General features: G+C 22.1%; 1 protein-coding gene across 3 annotated transcripts in view; it reads right to left on the reverse strand.

The window, feature by feature from the left end:
* LOC129614483 (polypyrimidine tract-binding protein 1) overlaps positions 1 to 22288 on the reverse strand; it is a 162830-nt gene that overhangs the window by 31490 nt on the left and 109052 nt on the right. Inside the window, exons 4-7 of one of the 3 annotated variants that reach the window (XM_055529089.1) lie at positions 20910 to 21179; positions 20550 to 20826; positions 19013 to 19242; positions 12896 to 12929 (exon numbers count right to left, since the gene is read on the reverse strand). In XM_055529089.1, the coding sequence (XP_055385064.1) occupies positions 12896 to 12929; positions 19013 to 19242; positions 20550 to 20826; positions 20910 to 21179 (811 nt within the window). Of the gene's footprint in view, positions 1 to 12895; positions 12930 to 19012; positions 19243 to 20537; positions 20827 to 20909; positions 21180 to 22288 lie in introns of all 3 variants that reach the window. The other 2 variants (XM_055529097.1, XM_055529108.1) reach the window with 2 other exon arrangements.

The following is a 22288-nucleotide window of genomic DNA, read 5'->3' on the forward strand; positions in this document are numbered from 1 at the left end:
CCATGTTTATGAAGGAAAAAAATGTATTCCACTCTAGTCAATTGGTATAGAATGAAAGAATATCTGAGAATTTTGCTCCTCAATGGGATCAATTTTTCTTCGGTTCCATCTATTATATGTCAGAATATATGTAACCTAAAACAAATTTAGATATGAAATATGTACAATAGAGATAGAGATATCATAGTTTTGCTTGCACTTTAAATTTATTCCACAATTGTGTCTTTACTAGAGGAATCCAATGTCATTTTTATAATCATATTTCGATTTAAAATATGGAAATTATTAAAAAAATTTCTCATTTTTCTTCTGTCGTCTTTTACTTGATTATAAAATAAGGTAAGTAATACCTTTTTGAAAAGAAACATATTTCAACTAGAAACCTTTTTCTTAAAAATAATTTTAATTATATTGCGCTTAATTTGTAGCTCAAGGATCCAACTCAAGGTGTGTACAAAATTTTTAAAATATTATATGAGTATTTTCTCTTTCAACTATTAAAACCATTAAGTTTGTTAAGGACAAAGACATGAATTTTAATTGCCTACTACTAAAAGGACATTAATTTGTATTTTTCTTTGCTTAGGTTTTTCCTTCAAAATTCGTATATGTATTTGAAAATGAATATTGCTGAAAATTCCTGATAGTGAAAAAAATCGTTTAAGTTCAGCCTAAAATTTAGAATGTCAGTTGCAAGCATTGAAATTTTTTTTTTTTAATTGAAACAAAAATGAGCAAAATGTTTCTTTATGTGTAATTAATTACAAAATGCATTTAAGTACAATTTAAAATAATTGCAAAATTAAAAAGGATTTTTTTCATAAAAGAATTCAGTTGAGCTCATAATATTAACAAGAGCTATCAATAGTTCAATAGATACTTCATTAAATTAGAAGAAAGAATTCTTTTACAATGAAATTTTAATTATTATTTAAGAAGGAAATTTGGTACATACGAGTATGTATTTCGAACAATATTTTGATCTAATTGAAATTTGTTTTGTGTTGCACGTAATGTACTTCATGTACTATGTACATGAAAATTTGTAACAAATACTTATATTTTTGGGCAAATGATAATTAAGAATTTTCATTCATTTACAATATGTAATTTAATATCTTACTCGGTTTATATTGGACTTATATATACAACAAATAATGTCAATATCAAATGTACATTATATAATGTAGCATCTAAGTACATATGAATTGGAATTTTAAATGAAGAATTAAAGGCAGTAATTTTTAAGTTATTAAAATTTAAAAATATCAATTAAAATTTATTTTTAAGTATTTCAAATAGAAAATTAGTTTCGTTTGATATTTATCACAAGCGGACATTAAATTGAAAAGTGAAAAATTTGGTACAATTCATGTTAGTGGTGAATCCTTACACAATTTCTTAAAACGCACAATTTCGAAGACTTAAACTTTCTTTAATTTTTATTGAAACATTAATTATGATTTTGTTATGTGTAATTGCATTTTCATTCTAGTAAGTATGTGAGTCTTGCATTTTAAAATTCAATTAAAATTCAATTTAAAAATTCTTTTTAAATCTTCTTACACCTCATAAGTATACATTGGGTGGGTGAATTTACAAAAAGAACTAGGTAACACAGAAGTGAACTGAAAAAATATTGTTGTACAAACAAAATAATTATTTCTTAAAATTTCTGTATTCTTTTCCAAATTCATATGTGTATCTAAGCACATACAATAAAAATAATTAAAATCATAAAATCTGCATAGATTTCAAATTAAATACCATTAGGGAAATGTTATTTGATTGGATTTTAATTAATTGAATTTTTTGAATAAGAAACAGTCAAGAAATATTATATAAGACTTACAAATTCAAAAATCTTTATTATATAGAACACAATAATCATATATGAGTAAATTTATTTTAATGCTACATTAAAATTATTTAAAAGTATGTTCGAAATTTTAAGTGTATCGAATATTGAAACTAATTTAATATGTATATTTAAGTGATTTCCTTAAAATGATTATACAAAGACAAGTACAACAAAAAAAAAAATAAAACAAAAGGACAAATTGCATATGACAAAAGGTTTCAATTTAATTGTAAATCGATATGCCTACTTTAGGTCTAGAAGATAACAAAAGCTCTAAAAATAATCTAGGTCAATTCTTTTCCTATCTGCGTTTATATCCAAACATATACCAAAGTACACATTTGTACATATCGTGTGTGTGCGTGTGTATATAAAATGTACAATAAATTTTCATGTAAACTTTTGTTTATTTTCGATTTTTATCATTTCTCTATTATTTATTTTCTTTCTTTTTTTCTTGTTTTTTGTTTAATTTTTCTATTCAATTTTACCATTTTTCTAAGCTATAAATTTGTTTTTTTTTTTTTTGCTTTTTGTTTCTTTTGGTATTGTTCTCAGTTAACTGACATTTTAGTCTTCATCAATATCATAAACATGAAAACATTTTTCACATTTCATCTCCTTAACTTCAACATACTAGCAACAAAAGTGAACTTAAAAATGAACGACACAAAAAAAAAAGCAACAAACATAGAAAAAATACAAAGAAATCATCATCATCGTCAAATACAGTTACATTAAATCTTCCTAATATTCAAACATACACATATGAACATAAATTTAGACATTGTATGTATAAATATATAAAGAAAATATTAAAGATTTTAGAAAAAAAAAAGAATAAATACGCAACAAGGACTCTAAATAGATATCCTTCCGTTTTCTCTCATGCAGATTTATGAGAAATAATTTTTCTGTTTTTTTTTCACTCTTTTTATATTTTTTATATACTGGCTGTTGCTACTGCTGCTATGTGTTTCCGATGAATGGATAGATGGATAGATGCCATCCATTTCCTTTAAGGATAAAATATTTGCAAAAAAAGTAAGAAGAAATGAAAAGAAAGCAAAAAACAACAACAATAAATATTATAAAAAGAAAAACAACAAAAAATTGTATCTATAAAAAAAAAAATAGGTAAAGATTATGATGGAAAACATGTACTTAAAATCTGAAAGGGTTGTTCACATAAGAAATAATAATAATAATAAAAAAAATATATATATATGCATCCATCATAGGTATATAGAGAAAGCAAAAACAAAAACGGAAAAACATATAAGATGAAAAAGGAAATTTATGAAATTAGAAAAAAAAAAATTCTGAATTTTTTACAGAGTGGTTCATTTGCAAATAACGTAATCACAATGAAGATTTAAAATTTAATTCATTTTGTAATCTTAACTAACATACAAATTTTGTCGGGGCGACATTTAGATATTTATGTTTGACAGAAAATATTTAGGGACATTGATTATTTTCAACGAAAGCGAAATTTTTAAATATTTCTTTCCTTATTTCAAACTTTGTATATCAGTAGTTATGATACCACTAGAGCTGGAAGTAAATCTGCTCAAATGTATACAATAGATATCAGACCAAAAGAGTTAAAATATTTTGTCTTCTTGCTTAAGCAGTTGCAAATTTGTCATTGGTGTAATTTAGTTTAAATATTTGCAATAAAGCTGTACATTGCTTTGATTATTGAAGTTTCTTTAAACATTGTATGTATAGTAATTTTTACGTATAGAAAATTTCCATGCTGTTAGCATATTTCGTCATATTGCTATTACAGTATTACTTATATATTCATTCTTAAATAATTTAATTAGAAAATTAGTATTTGAGTTACTCGCACTTTTGCTTCTATGAATTCTTTATAAAGAATAGAATAGGTAATCTGTCAGATTACAAATAAGAAATCAAGATGCACCCATTTCTAAAACCAAGTAAGTAATCTTAATATTGTAATTGTACCTTAAAGTACATTCTACATACATACACATATAAACATTTTTTTTCCTTGATAAAATAAGTTCTTGAATACTTTCTATTTAACTAAAGATTTCTATCATTATTTTTGTATGTTATTTTATTATTTTTACATTTTATTTGCTATTGTATTTATTTATTGATGTGTTTTATATATACATATATACATTATACATTCATTCATATTATATATAATATTTTTAAGGACAAAATGAAATTGCAGTAATATTTTTTTGCTATACATTTTTAATATTAATAATTTTTTTTAAGTTTTAAGATATGTACAACATTTCCTTTATATTTTTTGAGTAATGTGTATTTATTCATATATATACATATTTAGATTTAACAGGAGAAGAGCTTTCACATTTGACGAATTTTTTAGAGCATTATACAATTGTGTAAATTACGTGCATAATATTATGAATTTGTTAATCTATGCTAATTATGGGTACAATAATGCAAAATTATAGAACTAAAAATAATTGTCTGAGGTGCTTGGCTGACATAATTTTTAATGATATGAAAGTATATATTTGATAAAAATATTTACATATTTATGAAAAGGTCTAGACTCAATTCTTTTGTTTCGTCGAGATTGAATTAATAACAGTAAATTTTAATGTTCTTGTATTATTACCCCATTTATTTCTGGCGAGATAGTTTAAAATTTTAATTAAATACGACTACACGGTGACTGTTTAATAAAAGTATTTATGCAACATTTTTAAAATTTTTTGAAATTAAGCTGAAAATACGTTTTGTTGGTATTTGCAAAATGCAAATAAAATTTAAATTAAAATTTTTCAGCTAACCAAATATGAGTGCATTTTTATCAAAAATTTTCAACGTTAATGAAGCATTTAAAATGGGTGTATTTCGGTTAGGGTAAAATATAAAAACATATGAAAAAATAAATATACAAAATTATTAATAAATTTTTAGAATAATTATATATATATATATAATTTACGTATGCATATAAATTGAACTTTGAATTTGTTAATAGATTTCTTAACCTTAATTATTTTTCAAAATTTCATTCGATTTTTTCGGGTCAATGTTTTTAATTTTTTTTTTTACACCTTAAATCGAAAGGGATTTAGTAAAATATATTTGAAATTATACGAGTAGAATTATGTATATATTTATTTACATACATACACATATGTTTATTTGCAATATTTTATGGGATCGTATATAATTAAAAATATTGAAAGGAAATGTGAGCTTTGGTATCTGGTTATTTAAAGTTATTTCGAATCACTTATGAAAAGCATAATTTCGAAATCTTGAAGAAGAAGGTTAATTCTTATAAAAGTAAAAGGGAAACTAGCATGTCTATAATAATAATATTTAATATAAAAATCTGAAGCGTTTAATCTGAATATTGATTAACATTCAATATAAGATTAAACGCTTCGATAAAAATTTATCGATTTAACCATATAAATGCCTCTCATTCTCAGTAAACTTTATTAACTTTGTATTCTAAATATTTCTATAATTACAATGAAGTTGTTTGTGTTTTAAAGCAAACTATAAACGGTAAGCTTAAAAATAAGTTAACACATTATTTTTGACTTATGATGAGTATTTGATTATGGTTTCCACAGAAAAATTGCTTGGATCATATTAACTTTTTAGATGTTTGGGTATAGGTGTACATTATGTGTAAATTACATTTAATTATAGTAAATGCTAAATACTTTTCAGGATTGTTTCACGGATGTATAATATGGTACGTAATATTTTTACAATTGTCCTGAATAAATTTTCGAATCTTTTAAATTAATTTTAAAGAGCAAATTCTTTTTTTGACAATTTGTAACACTATAAGATCTTTAATTTTCTAATATTTTTAAATGCCATATTCTCAGCCAAACCATAGATAGTTGGTGGAAAATGTGTCAACTACATTTTATCAAGTTTAAATATTTTTAATTCAAGTTTGAATGTTGTCAATTATAACATTTTTTTTTACATTAAAAGAAATGTAGTTTATGCATTGTCTTTTATTATTCCCTTATATCCTCATTCTGTATATTAATTAGTATAACATTCCCTCAACAATGTTAAGAAATCTCGTGACATATTGTATAACAATCAAAATAATTATTTATTTTTAATTTTGATTCAGAAAATTTTTACCAAACAAAAAAAAAAAATTATTAATAAAATAATCCTAATAAATAATACTATAATTCCAATTTTATGTAATCATTCGTTTCATATTCATTATATTTATTTTTTTTGCTTTCTTTTCTCAGTCTGACAATAATTTTTCATAACCTTTGTCTACATTATTTTATATTATATTACATGTGTATGAATATTGTATTGTATTAAATATAGCATATCCTTTACATACCAATAATCCTCATCATTCACCTTCTATTATTCTTATTAAATTGCAAAAAAAAAAAATAAAACAATAAAAGGAAAAAAATGTAATGTATACATATACGCATACACATCTTGTATATATACAAGAAAAATAACAGTCATTTTGAGAGATGAGATTCTATTATGCAATATATTTGTATATATATATATAGGCCAGTTAAATATAAAGAAAATATAAAACAAATAAAAAATACAATAACAATAATAATATTAGATTGTTTCAATATTAACTTTTTTATTGTCATGATTGAGAAAACAACAGTAACAATAATAGAAACAACTATATAGAACAATAACTTAAGAAAAAATGTTAAATCCCGAATAGAATAAAAAAAAAACAAAAAAACCATATAAAAATTGATCAAAGCTCATCCTTAACGACTATTTTATCTACATTTAGAATTGAAGTAAAGTGATATTAGAGCTAAGAATGAATAAAGAAAAAAAAAAATCTAATAAATATTTATGGAGTGATGCAGCCAATAAAAATCCTATTTTTCCATTTCTCCTTCTGTCTTTTTACAAGACGACGAACAGAAAAAAACGAAAAAAAAAGGTCTAGGTATTACAATATCCCTAAAGAGCCAAAACAAAAATGAATAAAAGAATTTTTTTTTATTATTGGAGGAATGAAATAAAATCATAACACAATTTTGGTAGCCAATAATATTTCCGTTCTGCATTAGCACCTTATACTGAAATTTTAACATAAAAATTAAATGATTATAAAAAAATTAAAATCATAGTTTTTTTATATTTTTATTCGAACCGCTAAATGCGACTGCGTAAGGAAATGTTGTTTCCAACTTTACATATATTCAAAGAGCTTAAAATTTTCAGACGGTTCTACGAACAACTGTGGTAAATGAAATTGGTAATTCAATTAAAATTCTCAATGTCTCTCAATTGGAAATTCTGTTAATTTTGTCAGCTGGAAAAGCAATAATGGCAATTTTAATTTTATTGAGAGTAAATGGCACAATATTTAGTTTATTTTCCTCAATTAGTAACTCAAAGCACTGAAGTAAGTAATTATCTCTTCAATAATATTATATTGTTTAATTGAGGCTATTATATATAGAAAATAGAACTGAAAGCTTTGAAAACCGGAATCAATTCTTTTTAAATCAAGATAAAATTTTGCCATGCGCAGAATTCTTAAGTACGTTTTCAATCATCTCGATTTTTATTCTTGATTTTGTACAAATTTACAAAAAGTGGAACAGACAACATTTTTCTGTATCATAAATTTTTAAAAGTTAAAATATTTTGTATAGAAATTGCTAAATAAAACTTTTATACATTAATTTTTTTTTCCACGATAAGAAAATGAAAATCTCCTTTAAGGATATAATTCCGTTGATAGATATAATGAATTTTATAATATTATAAGACAATCGAAGAATAAATATTATGATGATAGGAAAAATCAATTTTCATAATGTACATTCACACTCACACTAATATTTATATGTTATTTACATTTTATATAGCAACTAACTGCGTGTAATCTTTTTTGGGTTAAGAATTAACAGTAACCTATTATATATTATCAAAAGCATATCATATTACAATGTAAGTGTGTATATTCTCATACACGAATATTTGATGTAAATTTTTTTTTATTATATCTATAGTTTATTTTATAAAGATAATAAAGAAAATGATGACTTTTGTATCTTTTGGACTATACTTTTCTTAAGAAAAATAAAAAAGAAAATATTTTTTTTTTTATTTATTACAAATAATAAAAGCGTAATACACATATACATATAATATGCACATATATGTAAGTGTATAAAGGTATTATATAATATTAATAAAATACCCGTAACATTATATGTAGAATTATTTTGACAAATAAACGAAGTAAGGGAAATTAAAGAAACAAATTTGATTTGCAAAATTACAACAGTGAAATAATATAATAAAAAAGGAATAACTAATTTATTATTATTATTGTCATTATTATCGTTATCCTTATATTATTATTACTATTATACATTATGTATAACTATATTTTAATATGCCTACCTTTTATGAATATTTAATAGCCATGTTTTTCGCTTGAACTAGAAATTGAGATTAAAATTTACTTATATTCATATTTAACTGCTCAAAGGTAATTTTCCACAAAATTTACTTAGTATAATAAATATAATATAACATATAATTATGTATATATACATAATTAAATAAATTACAATTAAGTCATAATTATTTACATATTCATGTACACAATTATATAAATTCGTGCAATTGTAGAATATTACTGTGTATGCATTAATAATATTGACAGTACTTTGGAAACTATAAAAAAATTTTCGCATTGTAGTTATTTTACTTGTGATGTAAATTAAAATTATAATTTGTAAGTTAATTAAGAAAGTGGCAGTTAAATGTAAAAGTCAAAACGAAAAAATAATTTAGTGAGATTTTCTGTTATATAGCAGCCAACTTAAAAATTATTGACTCTAATTGACGTTTCATGTATTCACCCATTTTACTAAGAATTTTATAAATTTACTTATTAAAAAATTTTCTCTAATTTTTATTCGTAGATACCACGAAATGGAAAAATTTATTTTATTGAAACATTAAATATTTTTAATCTTAAAAAATATTAATAAAAATAATAATTACATTTCAAAGTTTAAAACCACACAAAAGACATACTAATTAAATATAACACACCTACAATCAAGTTTATATAAAGATGTCATTAATTTGACAAACATTTTGTTCATTAGTTTAATGGCTTTGAGGTTATAAAAGTGATAACCAACATGAATTGGTAACAATATTGATAAGGAATTTTATGACTCGCAGAACTCACATTACCACCAATTCAATCAATTATTTTGTAAATTTTATTTACTGAAAAATTTACACATTACACAAAGATAATGTAATTAAGTACATAGTATTTCAAATTAGCAAATTTTAAAAATTTTGAATATTTGGATAACCCCTTAATATATGCAAAATTTTATATTTTAATAAAAAGTAGTAGCAAATGAATATTTTCATTCAGCTTTCTCAGCTTTAATAAACTAGCCTTTATGAAATAAAATTATAAAAAAAATTAATTAATTAAATTCTACCATATTTATTGGTCTGCTTATAAAATGAATAAGAATATTCAAAATCAAAAATAAAATATACTTTGAAAAATAAAGTTTCATGTCTTTTTTTACATGTGCAAACAATTAAGAACTCTATGAATATTTTCCAGTATATTTTCCATGCATTTATTCAATTTATTTAAGTTCCGCAAGTATGAATATATTTCTTCATTTTACATATTACTTATACATATATGCTGCTGCTGATATTAATAATAATGCTGATATTAATAAAAAAAATACGGTGCACCAATTAACTAAGATCCTTGTTTTCTACCTGATGCATATTTCATTATTTTTCATATTGCAAATTATGTATGCATTTATGTATTTACAATATCATTCTGTCTATAATAAAGAGATTATTGATAGCTTAATAGAGGATATGAAAGTATAATTTCATAATATTTGTTTATACATTATTATGTGAGGCAATTATTGTATATAATTAATATACATATGTATTTATAAAATTAATTATTAAAAATGTAGCTGTTGTAATAATTTTTTGGCATAAATTCCATTTAATATTATTTTCGTGTTTGTTTCTTTTTTTTTCGCGAAATGTTGTGGGAATTCAACATGTGTTTAAAAATAAAAATGATAATAAATATGTAATGAACATAAAATGTCATAATTATAATGCGTGTATAACAAATTTTATGCCGTAAAATATAAAATGTAAAACGTCATTTCAAAAACTATTTATTAATTATTAATATTATTGCTTTTTTTCTGGTTTTCTGTTGACATAACAGGTGTTCACAGTTCCTTTTATTAATATTTATTTATTTATTTTAAAAATTTATGAATTCAAATATTTGCTTTTATATAAATTAATTAACATATACGATTGATTTTTTTATTATTTAAAATAATATTTATTTATTTATTTATTTATTATTGGTTTTTTTTGTTTTTGCTTATTAAATCTATACAAGGATATTCAATGAATTATAAAAAATAATCAAATGATTAAATAATTAATTTATGCATTTAAAATATTTCAAATTTTGTCTATACGGACTAAGTTTCAATTTTTGGGTGTTTGATATCTAAAATTTTGAATTTCGACAGATTATAATATCTAGTTTTTGATTCCGAAGATCACAAAAATTATAATGTCTTTTATTGTTATTACGTCAACAATGGGTAAACCCAAGCAACTGACTTCACATTTTTATTAAGCCTGTACAAATTCGGCTCATTTATCATATGTCTGTAGCTAGTTTATATTTAATTGTTATTAGATTAGATATTTTATTTGCGTTTATGAGCAAATAAAGACTGCATTTATTTTTAAAATTAATTTTAAAAATCTTAACAAAATATTCGAACTGAGAAAGTAAAATGCTTTTAAAGATTGTCATATCCTAAATGTATTCGGTCGTGTAACTATAATGCCTGGTATTGCTAAGTTCAAAGTAATTATCGCATATCGTACATTTAAAATAATTTGAAGTAAAAATACATGAATAAAGTAAGACACAAATTTTATTTTCGTATTTTTGAAATGTAAAACTTCTTGTTTTTTAATAAATTTAATTTAGTCATAAACTAAATTTGAATTTTTGTATTGTTTAATTGAAAAACACAAATTGTTTATGAGAAAATTCTAGAAAATTAAATAAAAAATATACGTATACAAATGAAAAATACGGAAATAAAAATGTTCATTCCGGTATTTTTTTTATTTATAAATAAATAAAATTAAATAATAATCGGTGTTAAGTATAAAAAAAAACAGACTATAAAAATATTCGTAAAATTGTAATGTAAATGTAGCCTAAATTTGGGTGGTATAAAATCACCATGCAAGGGCATTTATAACCCCAACATTTTTTTTTTTTTGAGTTTTCGATTCGAAAAAAAAAGTTTATTATTAAATTGGCTTAGGGATTATTTCAATGGTCATTTCAAATATAAAAATATGCATATATTTTTTTTATTTTTTTTTTTTTTTTAAATAAAACTTTAAATTTAATTTTGCACATAATGGAATTAACCTGATTGGAAATTGTTTCAATAAATATTTATTTGATATTTTGAAATGACGAAAGAATTTTTATTTAAAATGGGTTTTTTTTTGTGTTATTTGCTGCACTGGAAAAAAATTTGCAAAAAGTGTTTATTTAATTTCTTTTCACTGCTTAAAAATTGTTAAATATGTTGAGATTGTTATGAGGATGCATGTTATACAAGCAAGCATGGTGCCCCTTGTGCTGAAACTAGGAATTTTTTTGGCAATTTTTACCTCGTCATTGAGAAGGAAGAATTTAAGAAAAGAAGTAATTTTAAGAAGTGTTCTATCCATTTTACTAAAAAGGCAGATCCTAAATAATCATATGAAATAATTCTATATTAGCAAAATAATATTCTATATCAAATAAAAATTTATAACAGGACATGTAAATATTGTTACAACACAAAAGACAATCTTGTAATAAGGGTTGGTAGTCGTACTGCAGAAAATTTTTGCATTTAAATTTTACTTAAACTTTAATTTTTATATTGTATAATCAAAAATGTTGCAAAATGGGCAAAATTTAATTATTTACGAGTATATTATATAAGATTAGAGAACTTCAATAATGGTTATATCATCCATACCTACATATCAATGTTTTACTAAACATTGTTATGTAGTTCAATTAAATTCAATTACTCGTATCAAGTACGAATTCAACATTTCTACCTGTCATAAATTAGTTAAGACCCAGTCGGTATTTAAACAAAATTTATGTTAATTTTTAAGTTCTGATTTCTTACAAATCAAAAACTATTGTATAAAAATCTAATTAAAGACAAAATTGATTGTTGATTCCTAATCTTAAATTTAAACACAAAACATTGAATATGTGCGTTCTAAAGAGATTGATTTTTTGTGAATTGCTTAAAAGAAAGCATAATTTATTCATTTTCCCGTAACATTTTTCTGAAATTTTTTTTTTTAACATTTTGTTTTTATATTTTATTTTTATTATATTTTATAAAAAATTGTTTAGTAATTTGAAAAATAATTCAATAATTTCAATTTCATTTTAAATAATAAAAATATCTTAGTCTAAATTAAAAATCAAATGAAAAAAAATATATAATTGAAAATATTGTATAGATTAAAAATAACACACACAGAAAAAAAGTGTAGAAAAAATGATTATTAAAAAAAAACATACACAATCATGTATTTTTTTTTATATTGTTTATATTAAATTATCTTTTATACTAATAATATTTTGTATATTTTGTACATAAGCGAAGAATCCTACACTATATATATTTTAATGTATATTTTTTATAATATAAATTCATTTATCATTTTAGAAAGTATTTAAAAAAAAATGCATAAATAGTAAGATGAAAAATAAATATTATTAAAAAAAAAACAACAAAAACAATAATCTAAATTGTAAAAATTATTATTTTTGAAATATTTTATATTAAATTAAATAAATTAAATAAAAATTAAATAAATTTAAAAAATAGTATTAAAATATGTGTGCAGACGTACCAAAGAGGGTAAATAGAGCATCAGGCGTGACCATCTACAGAAAAAAAAGAGAAAATAGTAGATCAGTATAAAAAATTAGCAGAGTAATAAATTAAATATTATTTTTTTTTTTGTTTGTTTTTTCTTTTTTTTAATTTATTATCATTTTCAAGATGATTTAATTATTATTATTTTTATTTTTTTGATTTAATTATTATAGTTTTTTTTATTAAATAAATAAATTACATAAGATAAAATAAAAATAAAATGTTATATATGTATATAATGTATATATATATATAAAATTATAGTAAATATATAAAAAATTTGATCGTTCAAAGTTATTTGAAACGAGAATGCTAAAAATGAATTTATAAATTAATATATAAATATATAATTGATGACTCGTTATTTGAATTAAAAAAAACTCACTCTAAAGTGATTAGTCTTTCTTGTATTCGTACACGTATTTCTTAATAAAAATTAATAATATTTTGTTTGTATAAGCGTATGAATAATCAGTCAACACTCATTCAAATATTTCATTAATTTTGTTTTAAAAAAAATCTCAAATTTAGCAATTTTAATATGACAATAATATTAAGAAATTTAATGCGAGATTAAAAATAATGGTATTCGACATTTTAGATTTAAAATGGCACAATCCTGATTTTGTATATTCGTAATAATGGTAACTATTAAAATTTATTTAAAAATTTGAATATATTCTTCTCTTACTTAAAATGTCATTTCTAAATCATCATATTATCATCACTTTCTCATCAGTTTCAATACTATTAGGGCCTGATCGTTTAACTCGTAATTTTACTCGGAAATTGAGTATATATCATTTACATACTTGTATATTGTAAATTTCAAGTGAGAAGAATTATTTGGTATTACGTATCTCGTTTTTTTCTAGAATGCCTACCAAATTTATTTACTTTGTTTTTGAAAGTGAGACGTATAATCGATAATTTGAGAAAAAAAGCAAAAATCCAATTGAAAAATTGAGTAATCTTATTGGAAATGTGAAATATCCATTAGAAAGTACTGAGAATTCTGATTTGAAAGTGAATAAAAAAGTAATCAGGCTATTAGAATTTTCTTAATGGAATGAAAGAAAATAAATAATGTAAAATCATAAATCGTCAAATATAGATTTATGACTTTATTTCAAAAATAGGTTTAAGCATTTTGTCTTATTTTTCTATTAAATATAATTTACAAAATTATACGAAATTAATTTTTAAATGTTATAGGAAATGGCAATACTGTTTTCATAAAATCTACTTACTTAGTCAACACAATTTTCCAATAAAAAAAATGAATTCTATCTCTAATTTTATGGCAAAAAAATAAGATCAAATGCAGATTTTATTAAAATATCGCATAGGCCGGTGTTGTTCGGCCTATATACGAATTAAATTTTAACTTGTTTTCTATGATTTTATTTAAAAACTGAATTATTTAATAATTACCATCTCGTATACTAATTACAATATTAATTGAATAATTTTGTCGCACTTTTAATTTTGCTAGAAATTAATTTTCCAATTTTTATTTGAATGAAATATTTAAATAAAAACTCATAGTTTCTGGTTCCCACAATTTTCATTAATTTTAAAATTAATTTAGTTTTTGATTATTTTAGATTAATCATCAAATTTTTTAATTATTTTATTTCTGATTTTTGTATTTTAACGATTTCTTAGCAAATTTTATGATTCAAATTTAAAATATGGTGAATTTTGTCTTTTTTGTTGTTTTCTTTCCATTTTTCATTTTATTTAATTCAATTAAATTTTAATGATATTAATTAAAATATTAAAGAATATAAAGAGGAAAAGTTTCAATTTTAGAAATGTTTTTGTTTCTGAAAGAGAATTTTTCTAATTTACAAAATTTGGAAAATAAAAGTTTAATTTAGGGAAAAATAAAATGGAAAATAATGCAAAAAAAAAAAAAAGAAAAAAACAAGACAAAGACGCACACAAGTACTTAAAATATAACAAATATTAAAAAAAAAATATTCTTAAAAATAAAATTTTCACAAAATTATTAAACAAAAATAATAAAAAAGATTAAAATTAAAGGTTTAAAAATCTAGCAAAAGTAGATTCTAAGAAAGCTTACTTTGACTCTGGAAATTTATATCACTTTTTTGAAATACAGTTATAAAATCTGAAAGGCCAACAATATAATACAAATTCTAATTTTCAAATCAATATAGATGTTTTGTTTCGATAACTAAATTTTGTTTCCAATTCTCTGAAATATTTTAAAATTCCAACGAAAGCATGTAATTTTCAACCAGAATGTTTGGATCTTCTTTCGCTAAATTAATTTTAATAATAAAATTGGGTATTGTAACGTGGCGATTAATTGGGTAACGTGGTGGCGTAGTTTACTCTACGAAAATTGAGTCATTTTTAAATTATTTTTTGTTTTAGGGCTTTATACTTAAATCATGTAATAAAGAAAGTTTGATATAGCTGCAAAACTCTGCAATTAATTATACAATAATGCTGAGACAAAAAAATTACAACATGTTAACCAATAGCTAACATTTTACAGTTACTAGTCTTCACTATTTGTTTTACATATTTCGCTGTTTGTATTGTGTAAACTGATAAAAATATACTATGAATTTTCAATGTGATAGGCTTTTATATTTAATAAATTAATTTTTTTTTCAATGAATTAAAAATATTCTGCATATGGAGTGAATAATTAGGTGCAAACGAAGCTGAATATAATTATTTATTTTTACTCAAAAGAATTTCTTCATTTCTAACACAATTTTTACAATATTTTTACATATACAAAAGTACATATAACGTATATATTATTCATCAATTTTCAGATAATTAATTAAAATTGAATTATTAAGAGTAATCTTGTAAATCTTAAATGCATATATGAATATTATGTATTAATAAATTCCGTAACTTACTCTTAATGCACAGTGGCATATCTTTTGTTAACATGTGTTTTAATAGTTTGTATTACATACTTATGTAATACAAACTATTTAATTAAAACTTTTAATTTGCATTTGAATTTTTCAACTTGAATAAATATGAATCTAAGTAAGTTATCTGACTATAATACACTTAGTTATAATGTAAATACAGGATATTAATATTTTAGTTAATAAATAAATATGTGCATATGATGTAATTATATAATAAATAAGAATATAGGCATTCTATAAAATAAATATTTGGAAATAATTTATAAAATTTTACCTTCCTTAGTTTTAATAAACATTCTTGATTAATATTAATAAATGTACTTTTACATAAAAAATATATTTTTAAGATAAAAAAAACAGATAATTTGAATTTTCTATTATTCAATATTTCGACAAGAAATATATTGTAATTGAATAGCTCATTGAGGTTTGAAAATTAAATTTACGATTATTTCAATATTTAGGGGCATTATTATAATTAAATTCAATATTTGAGTAATTTTCGTAATAAACTTATTCAAAGAATTAATAAATATTATATATGTACAATGCAATATTAATTTTTAGCATATGAAAATATATAGAATGATGTAATTACGTGTGTTATATGTTTAGAGTGCAATATATCAAGGAATGTACCCATTATATGGATTAAAAAAATGGAGTATATGTTATGCTCATGTAACATATCAAACGTAAGTATATATATTATATACTTATACTTGTAACAGAGTCAGAATATAAAACGTGTAATTAAAGCAGTAGACGACTTCCAAAATTTTAATTACACTATAACGAAAGGGTATAACTATTAAGTTGAAGGAAATGCAGGTTAACAATATTTGTTAAACAAACTTGACTTTAATTGTTATATTCTATCGGCTTATTTCTTATAAACGTGACTAAAAAAAACTTTACTTAATTACGTGACTAAAAACAAATTATTTCAAAAAAATTTAGTTATCGATTTTAATAAAAATACTGAATTGACCTTAAAGACTTTAGTTTAAATTTTAAATTATATTTATTTTGCTATATTTAATTTTTAATAAAATACACAATACATACGTTTATGTGTATTAATTTTTTGATAAAGAAGAGCGATATAAATTTCAGCCCAAAAATTTCTTTCAAATAAACCTACAATAGATTTTCTTTTTTTATCTAAGAAAAATCATATAATGAAAAACTCTTTTAAACAAAAGAAAAATTTTCACGGAAGAAACAAAAAAAAAAAATTACTGAACATTAAAATTATTTTGTGAAAGAAAATTTAAAAAAATAAAAAAATAATTTCGTATTTACTTCATATACATATTTACATACATATAAATATATAATGACAAAATAAAAAATTTTGATCTCTTTGTTTTTCTAGGATTTTCTAGGCTCTTACCGGCTTCGCAGAAGATTTTTTTTTTCTAGTTAAGTACTTTAAAAAAATTAAAAATAGCTAAAAAAAATGCGATTTTTATTACCGCTCTTAACTTTGTTTTTTTTTTCTCTCTTATAAATAAGGAAAAGGGTAAATTGATAAGAATAAAATAACAAAGTTTTTGTTTTTGTTCTTAAGGACGTTCATAAATTAAGAAAAATTAAAGCATAAAAGAAAATTTAACGAAGGTACCCTTAAATTACTCATACATTCTTACTAAGAATACATACATTGTTACTTGTTGAAATTTTTATGCTGCTCAACATTAACGAAATTTTTTAGGCTATTTTTAAGTGGCATTTTTCAAGGTTTCGTCATTTTTCATAAAAAAAAACAAAAGAATTGTAAAAAGTAGGAAGTAAAAAAATTTTGATTTGAATTTTTGTGTTTTGAATTTTTATTTTCTCTGAACTGGTGGTTTCTTAATTTAAAACAAGACAATTTATAAGGTGGTATATTCTAATAAATTGTATAACTTCATAAAAATAATGTGATAGAAAAATTCAGGAAAAAAAAACTAAATAGTTTAACTGTAAAGAGTAAGACAGACTTTTCCTTTCATGCGTATTTTGAGTTTTATTAAATAATTCCCTAAGAATGAACTCATATGAATTGAATTATTTCTACGAATACTTTCATAAATTTCAATATGAATGAAACCCTTAATGAAAATTATTAGCTTGATTGAATTACGGATATGTACTTAATATTACAGTTTTTATGTTAATGACGATTTTTTACTTAATTTTCTCTGCTTAAGAACTGTAATATTGGTCTCTATAGCCTTCTTCTTAACGGATTCTACAACTTATTTTGATAGAATTCATTTGGTGACAAAAATGTAACAACAGATAAAGATAAAACCTCGAAATTTGTTATGCATATTTGGTTCGGAATAATTTATTACTGAATATTTAATATTTTGTTAATAAATTTTATAATTTATTGCTTAGAAAAAAACATAGTTAAATTACCAAATTAAGATTTTATTTTTACAAAAAAAGGCAGAACATTCAGTTGAGAGATTAGATTTCAAATAATTATTGTAATGTGATTTTAATGAAAATTTTTAAAAGATTTGGCAAATCGAAAGTCTCACTCAAATAGAAAATCATACACTAATTGCTAATTTAAATATTAAAAATAATTTCATGTAAAAATTAATAGGGAAAGAATAACAAACATACAACGGGAAAGATTGTAGAAGAAACTTCGTATACAGTTTTTTATGAACTCTATGGGAAAAGGAGTTGTAAATTTTATAATTACTTATAAAGCGTTATTTTATCTAAAGTAAATAAATTTAGAAGAAACTAAATTTATGTAAAAAATTAATAGGAGAAACACATAAATTTACATAAATGAAAAAAAATTTCATAAAATAATGTAAATTATGACCAAATACAAATAATTCTTATTTATTATTATTATAGAAGAAGTTGATATTATGAATTGCATAAAATTTAAAACAATAATTTTTTCCTACTTACGTATTACATATTTATATATTAATTATATTATTGAAATAGGATTGAAAACTATTTGCGTATGTTATTAAAAAAAAATATTCTATAGCCATATTTTGTGTAAATTATTTTTAATATATATATATTTTTGTTCTTAATTATTATACATATTAAATAGATTTTAATTTATGTAATTTTATACAAGAAATAAAATTTAAAGCAGATGACATAAAAATATATTAATTTATTGTATAACTTACCTCTTCATTTAGATTTGATACAAGTAAAACGTTTGAAAAACCTCTTAGAGCGGCCGGTGATGCCACACCTAAAGCACCAGTATTGGCAGCTAATGCAAATGCATTTAAACTTGGTAAACCACTATTATATGCACCAGTTAATGGTGTACCGATACCTAATGGAAATGGTGGTAAAACTCCGGGTGCAGCTAACCCATTAATAGCTAAACGGGATAGAAAATAATTAATATCTATTAATAAATGTATATTATAAATTCAAAATAAATATTTTACAATAACAAATTTATTACATTCAGAAATTTTATTATTTGTAAATATAAGTAGATAAATTTAAATACAATTGAATTTCAAAATAATGTTAAAACAAGTTTTTTAAAATTAAATATTGTAATTTAATTAATTTTGAAAACAAGCACTTCTATGTTCTATATTTCAATCGAATTGAAGATTGTTGGTAAATTTTAAATACGTAAAGAAAATGACTTTGTTTTTAAAATTAGACGCATTGTGAATTTTGAAATCATTTTACTTTATATCAATTACTTTTGAAAAAATATTTAGCCTTCTCTAAAATGTTAAGATAATTAAAAAAAAAAGTCATGTTTAAGGCCTGCTTCCTTTATTAGAATTAATTAGAGGTGAAGAAAAGGTTCAAGTTTTTGTAAGCACCTTGGTGTAATTTCAAATAAATTTAGTTAAATTAATCTTCAATATCAACGAAAATACTGGTCTGCTTAAGCCTTAAAATGTTACTTGAACCTCTTACAAATGTTAATACCATAACAATTGCCAATGTTCAAATTTTTAAAAGAATTCGTCTTCAGGTGAACACCACAGATGTTATAAAAATAATTTCCAAATGAAATTCATATTTTATCCGATGTAGAATATAGAACACGGGTGACTACAAAATTTTTACATGTAATAAATTTGTTTGATATAAAAAATTAAAATTATTTAAAAACTTAAAAAAAAAGTAAACATTGAAAAAAACCAAAAATGTAAATAGATTTGAGAAGAAAGCAATAGTTTAAAAGTTTTCGGAATTATAAATTTTCGGAAAAAATTTTTGAAGATTTCTTTAATAAACGAGTTGATTTTCGAAAAACACAAAAAAAAAAATAAATCAAAAATAAAAAAATGTTCATAAATGTGTTTACAGGAAACACAAACATTATTTTGTAAAGTAACATACCTCAGTGTTGAATAACATTTTGTTAATGCTCTTTTTCGAATATCGGACATTAAAATTTTAATATTCAAATTGAGAAAAATGATTTTTACAAACGTTCAGTTATCTGTTTCAAGACTCCAATTTTTTTTTTCAGTTTTATATTAGTTTTAATAATTAAAATTTATTATGAATGTAAAATTTTCAAGGCAATAATAAATATTAGCCTACATTTATATTGAATTAGCCCATGTATATTATGTACATGAAGTAACCGGTTGAGATAACAGGTCAATATTAGTAGGGTTTTTATACGCGTTAAGAAAATAAAAATGAAAAAAATGATAAGGTTACCTAATTTATCACCTGTAAGAGCAGGTCTAGCTTGCCTGGCTGCTATCAATAATAAATCATTTGTATTAACCAAACCCCCAGCTCCTGGTATAACATCAGCACCTGGTTCACCCGGCGGTAAAGATGGATTTGTAAAATCTCTTGATTTATCATTATTATATTTAACATTTAATGCTGTTAATTTGCTATTGTCAATACGTAATGTACAACAACCATTATAAATATTTTGTCCATCCAATATAGCTTTAGCATGTTGGGCAGCTTGAGCATCCGGATATTGTATAAGAGCCTTAAAAATATATATTTTTTTTAAATTTTAATTAAATGAAATAATAAATTTATTATTAAAGTATATAGTTTAATTTTACTTACTTGGAATGAATTGTTTTTAGTAAATGTTACAATTTTCAATACTTTGCCGAAACGTTGAAATATTTGATGTAGTATGTCCAATGAAACTGGATATAAAAGCGATTCTACAATTACTCTTAGAACTGTATTTGGTCCACCAACACCAACTTGTGTATTATTTTGTGTAACTGCATTTTGTGTTGCATCCGCACCACCGCTAACCGGTAACGGTGAACCAGAAGCTGGTGATTGTATTTGAAAATCTTGATTCTGTAATGCAGCTGATGCGTTCTAAAAAATTTACAAAAAAATTAAATAATTATTTTTTAATATTGAAATAACGGGTTAAGCATGTAGATTATATAAACATAAAATTTAAGTACGATTTAAAAGCACTCTGGTTTAAAAGATAAGTATTCTCTCAAATTGGTTCAAGTGTAAGTAGGGTAATCGAGTATTTTTGAATTTTTTGGTATATACAATAATTAGTTCTTTATTTGTTTGGTTTCAAATCTAATTTTAACAATTATTTTTACGTACTCTCTTGCTGTTATAGCACTATAAGCGAAATCAAAGTCATTACTTTGATTACTTTTACTAGGGCTAGTCGAAAATAAGGTATACTATTGAATCGTTTTATTTTTCAGGCTTCCTCCACATGTGCGTTCGTACATTTCGGTGATTACTATTAAAAAATAAAACTTTAAAATATTTAAAAATTTCAATTTCAGTAATGTTGCAGCGACATGATAATTTGGAAGTACTCAGTTTTTTTTCCATTGTTTTAAAAGTGATGTCCAAAATAAATAAAAAGAAGGGAGGAAAATAAACAGAGAAAAGCAACAAAACCAAATGTAATTCTTTTCCTTCAGTTACGAGTATATGTTAATCTATTTATATATGGAAAAAAAGTTAAGTTTAAAGTAACACAGAAAAAAAAGGTAAATATAAAATTTTTTTATTAAGTCTATTCTTTCTTTCGTCTTTATTGTTTTGTTGCACAGCAGAAGAAAAAAAATTTTCTTTATTTTTTTTTTACATTTCTTATTACTTTATTTCGTCTATAATTCGACTGTATCCTTGAAGATTTTCTCCTACACGAACAATGTCTTTACTACAAGAAAGCAAAATATTAACATAGAAAGTGTAAAAAAAAATAAAAAAAAAATTGTTCTAAAACAAAATAAAAAATAAAAGTAAAGTGGAAAATGCAAAGTGAAAAGTAAGAAGATTGTGGAAACTTTAGCTTGAGCTTAACGATACAAAAATAACAAAATCTCATGAAACATTTAAATTGCACTGCAATAAAATAAAATAAAAAAATTATAAACGAAACAAAAAATAAAAATACCAAAAATACAAAAAAAAACAAGAAACTTATTGTCGAGAATTGAAATACT

Source organism: Condylostylus longicornis, unplaced genomic scaffold, assembly GCF_029603195.1.
Source record: "Condylostylus longicornis isolate FDR11 unplaced genomic scaffold, ASM2960319v2 ptg000004l, whole genome shotgun sequence".
Lineage (NCBI taxonomy): Eukaryota > Metazoa > Arthropoda > Insecta > Diptera > Dolichopodidae > Condylostylus > Condylostylus longicornis.